This window comes from Lycium barbarum, chromosome 6, assembly GCF_019175385.1.
Source record: "Lycium barbarum isolate Lr01 chromosome 6, ASM1917538v2, whole genome shotgun sequence".
Lineage (NCBI taxonomy): Eukaryota > Viridiplantae > Streptophyta > Magnoliopsida > Solanales > Solanaceae > Lycium > Lycium barbarum.
The window spans coordinates 106,030,402-106,035,616 of record NC_083342.1 but is presented as its reverse complement, the minus strand read 5'-3'; the positions used below and the strand labels follow the sequence as shown (position 1 = coordinate 106,035,616).

The 5,215-nt window shown below is 35.3% G+C and overlaps 2 protein-coding genes across 2 annotated transcripts; both read right to left on the bottom strand.

Annotated features, from left to right (window-relative positions):
- Window positions 1–532: 532 nt before the first annotated feature.
- LOC132645234 (uncharacterized) lies at window positions 533–1,585 on the bottom strand. Its single transcript, XM_060362091.1, has 2 exons — window positions 1,112–1,585; window positions 533–1,035 (listed from the first exon to the last, which is right to left on the bottom strand). The coding sequence occupies exons 1-2, from the start codon at window positions 1,338–1,340 to the stop codon at window positions 734–736; spliced, it is 531 nt and encodes a 176-aa protein (XP_060218074.1). The 5' UTR covers window positions 1,341–1,585; the 3' UTR covers window positions 533–733.
- A 1,366-nt stretch (window positions 1,586–2,951) lies between these two features.
- On the bottom strand, window positions 2,952–3,830 carry LOC132645233 (uncharacterized). The gene has a single exon (XM_060362090.1). It carries the CDS (start codon window positions 3,661–3,663, stop codon window positions 3,127–3,129), a length of 537 nt encoding a protein of 178 aa, XP_060218073.1. The 5' UTR covers window positions 3,664–3,830; the 3' UTR covers window positions 2,952–3,126.
- Between the last annotated feature and the right edge of the window lie 1,385 nt (window positions 3,831–5,215).

Sequence of the window (5,215 nt, the reverse complement as noted above, 5' to 3'; positions counted from 1 at the left end):
GCGGACGTAAAAGACGCTTGGCAAATGCTAACCACCAGTAATAGTGACAATCAACTAAGTTGTAATTTTAAGTGGTTGAATGACTTTCTTGGAGTACTATCATATCTTTTTCTACGTCAATCATTATCAAGTGGAGGCGTTTTTCATCTCCGTATAAACTTTCATCAATTATCTTAAACAAACAGCAGCTTCTAGTTTAGGTTTCACCGGCCATAAATCTAAGATTGTTTTATCTTACTATGTGCATACCCTATATTCTTTCACTTTTTATTTTTATTTTTTATGTTTTAGTGTGTCTCAGAAGTTTAGCATAAGGTACTTTATTCACTCGTTTGTCATCTTTCCGCTACTTAATAAACATTGAATAGCTCCGTTTGTCATACAAAGGCACTTCCAAACCAGTATAAGTGTGTGTTGTCAGGCCCAAATGTTTTCCTTTTTCTGGTCCCTTATTTTTCATAGCATCTTCTATTTCATCATTACACCTAATTCTATGGCATATTCTGTGGCATGTGATTTGTCAAACATATAATCAAACAAACAAATAGTAACTTTCTGATACTGTATTAGTTTTAGCTGATCAACATTTAACTTAGTTAATACTATGTAAAACATAAAAACCAGTATGACCTATTATTTCAAGAGTAACACACTGCTGAGTTCCACTCAATGCATAAAGATCTACACCTAGTAAAGAGCAATAACAAAACAAAAGAAAGTGGGTGGTCTAAATTCATGGACCTGAAGGAATGGTATCAGTGGACTCTACTAAGAGACTGTAGATGACTAGATCCACTATTTTCCCCTTGTGATATCCATATTTTCTCAATATGCCCTCCTTGATGAACCCAACCTTCTCCAATACCCTTTGGGATGCTTTATTTTCAACATCAGCTAATGCCTGCAGCCTTATTACTTCAGGAAATTCATTGTACACTTGAGGAATTGCCATTTTGACAGCCTTAGTAGCAATCCCCTGTCCCCAGTATTCAACTGCAACAGCATATCCTACATCAGCTCGACTTCTATCATCACCTGATTCAGGGAATTCAGATTAGTCGAGCCAGTGAGTTTCGGATACTGAATGCATAAAGAGGGATACAAAGTTCACCTGATCCAGGAAATACTGATACAAACCCGATTGAACGGTCATCGATGCAAATCGATCGACGCCAAGGGTGGGGTATACACACTTCCTTGATGAAAGTCAGTGCCTCCTCTTTCGAGGTCAAAGTCTCCCATCGGATGGTCCGGGTTACTCGATCATCGCCTGCCCATAACATCATATCATCAACGTCCGTTAACTTAAATGGGCGAAGATTAATTCTTGAAGAGTCCATATCTCCTTCCAGTATACAATTGGTTGGTCAACTAAGCTTTATATATTATAGTAAAAAATATAAATGGAATCGCACCTACCTTATAAAATTATTAGTCAAAGATTAGGGATATTAAAATGTGACAATGGGCAGTGGGACATCATTTGTTTTTGTATGTGATGTTATGGTGGGCACTTAAACCAAGGGTCTTGGTCTGAATTGTTCAAACACTAGTTGGCAGTTGAAATTACTGGTATCTACTAATGTAGGGTTCCTTTTGTCTCCTTTATTGGTGGTAAAAATTCAAACTCTATATTTGACAAGGGCATTCTCTTTGTTATTACTTGAGTGAGAGACAAGTGCCATTTGTTAAAGATAAAAAAAAAAGGAGATAAATTTGTGCAAGAAAGTAGTACTACTATATAGACGCAACTTATAAAGACTAGCATATAGTGAGTGTTTTAGTTTTCCCATTCCACATTAATTTAAATATACATATACAGTATTTTTGAAGCATCGAAGCCATTTTATTTGGTAAATAATACGTAGCTACTTGCCTACTTCGATTCCAATTAATGGAACAGGTTCTGGGTCGGTCCATTTGACAAGCTGATGCACTAGCAACTAGAAAGCGAGTATGGAAAACATACACGATCATTTTGTCTTGATTTCTTAAGGTCTCAGAAGAATAAATGTGGATCAGCAAACCTAAGCTTTTTACAAATTAGTACACGATCTAGAATATAATTATTTTTTCCATCTTTACTTTCAAATACAATTACATTCTAAAGGCCCCTCATCATATGATTAAATTATACATAACTCAAAATTTTGTATGCGCCTCTGATTTCTTCCACTTAGAGAAACTAAGCTCTGGTCGTAGACATATCCATAGGAAACCACATCAACACCATTAGTTAAAAATTCCGGAATCCAGAATTTTCCCCTTGGTAAACAACCCGTTTTGTTTCTCCATTGATTAAACTTGCCTCCAGTACGATCTCACCAATCTCAAACAAGTACCTTGGTTCAAACTTCAAAGGAAACATATGGTCTGGATGGATTAAAACATACAGTGAACAAACTAGTCCATGAATCATTAACACCATATGCCTTCATTGCCCATAAATAAAAAGAACCCAAAGAGTTGTTACAAGAAATGCTTCCACTCAGTACTACCAACATGAAACTATCGCTAAGTCATTGCTACCACGAAGTATAGAGTAATTAAGTCTGGTATTTGGATCAGGGATCGCGCACCAGCAACAAAGATTGTAAATAAATGAAAGAAAATAACAGCAAGTGGAAAACTAAAAGAGAATATTAGAGAGACAGAGAGAGGTTTTATCATTAATCCATTGTCCAATCGATAAACTCGGAGAGATTAGAGAGAGCTTGATCCGGACGAGCTAGTTGTTCGTATTGTGGACATGTGCTAATTTTGTCCCCTACATATAGTTAAGGAATACAAATAGAATCCATTAGCTGAGGGAACTGTATAATAATTAAGCCGTGGGACTGAAATATTTCCATACCACTGGGTTGGGATTTCAAGGGAAGCGATCACTTCATCTTCATCCACGTGTATACTACGACCAGGAAAAAGTCAAAACAAATGAAATTCACCAGTGATAAAATTGCAATCAGGCCAACCAACCAAATTTCACTTTATTTGGAACTAGTCACCATATTTTCTACTCCTACAACCAACCTTTTACATGGAAGTAGCAAAGTAGCTTTTAATAAATAGTACTAGTACATAAAAGAAACTGAACTTGCACATCATAGAGTTACATTCTTTTGAAATTTAAGAACTTGGAGGAGCGACGTCTTTGGAGAGTAAACTGTAAATTACCAAATCAAGCGCATCTACCTTTCCCTTGAAGTTGCCATGCACGGTTAACGAATCTTGGTATAGAAACCCAGCCTTCTCCAAAACCCTATGAGAAGCCTTGTTCTCCAAGGTAGCAAAAGCTTGAAGCTTTACTATTCCAGGAAAGTCATTGAACACTTTAGGTATTGCCATTTTGAGTGCCTTAGTAGCAATCCCCTGCCCCCAGTACTCAACTGCAATCGCGTAACCTATATCTGCAGCTTGATCCTTGTCAGGACCCAATAATGGATAGACTACCCATAGGAATCCGATGGATCGATCGTCTATACATATTGATACATGCCAAGGCTGAGGTATACACACTTCCTTGATGAAGGTCAATGCTTCTTGTTTCGAATTCAAAGTGTCCCATCGGATGGCCCGAGTTACTCGATCATCACTGATCCATGTCATCACATCATCAACATCTGTCTCTCTGAATGCACGCAAACTAATTCTTGAAGACTCCATTGTTGATGTTCCAGTAATTGTCACAGATACAAATTGGACTTATGTTGTTGATATTTCTACAGTTTGACTACTGCTATTATACTAGGAACATTAATTACCGGTCCTCATTGAGATTTCTTCTATCTAGTAAAGATCAATACCCCTTTTGATTTATGACACGTGTCAAGAAATATTATATGGCTAATATTTATTCTATTACTCGTAGTTATTTTATCCTTTTAAAGCTCAAGGTTATTATTTATACATATTTTAATGTATTGTTCACTTTTATTTTATTTAATACGATGATGATATGATGGAGAATATATGAAAGATGGAGGAGAAAAAGAAGCAGGATGATGAAGAGAAGTTTCAATCGATAATGCATTTTGCTAAACTTTAAAAATAGAAACAAAAATTAAGCATAAATCCTTTAAAAAGGACACTGGTGAAATGCTTGCAGTTAATCCCAAATATTAAAAGTTAAGCCACCTTAGTCAGGGAACCCAGTAAAGTGATGCACATATTGAACTTAGAGCCCGTTTTGATGGACTTATGGTTTTTGACTTATAAACCAAAATTTATAAGTTAGAAATTCTAGCTTATAACTTTTAACTTATTTTTATCATTTTGAATTAAAAACAAGTGCTTAAAAGTAATTTTTTATTTTACCCAAACACTATAAAAGTGCTTAAAAACACCTAAAATAAGTCAATCCAAACAGACTCTTACTTTTGTAGATAATTAACACTTGGGCCCAAAACTAGTTGTATTATTAAGAATCCCAAAACTTCTAATACATATTTATTTATATTAGGATACATTTAAAAAATTTTATTACACAATTTTCCCACCTCTGATAGGAAAGAAGGTGTATGCAAGAGATCATTTTTCTGCCTTTATAAAGACAATGCCATAGTTGGTATGTTCATCAATTAGGATGTTTATCAAAAAAAAATAAAAAAAAAAATCTACTTCATTAATCGATTATATGGAATAAAGTTAATCATGATGTTGTTCATCAATGAAGATGCTTATCAAGTCACAGGTGTGGGTACAATGAAATGACTAGAATCCAACTCTAGCTAAGGAATTTGAATGTGACAAATCAACACAAATTATTCCCCCTTTATCCCTCAAATTAAGGCCATCAGTTTCAGCAAAAAGTGGAATCCACCATTCAAATACTGGCATCCCCAATCTTGATCAAAGGTATTGTGAGATAGTAAAATCACACACCAAAAGTTGCGCCATAGAGAAAAGATTCATCTTTACAAAAACTCATGCCGTGGAGATTGCTATACTTGACCATCTTGAGTAGTTTATAGTCTCTATTTAGGGCATCATAACCAATGCATTAGGTAACATACTCGATGTGAAACTCTGGTATGTCTGGTCGAATGGAGAATTGGTATTTTCTTTGTTTCTTTTGTAGAAGGGTTCCAAACTTGGATTCTTAGATTACTCGTTTTAGCACCTTGCATTGAAAGAATCAATCCATCACAAGAGTTAAACACCATTATAGTGTTCTTTTCGAATACATCATCAACAACTTCATTGTCAAATAGCACAC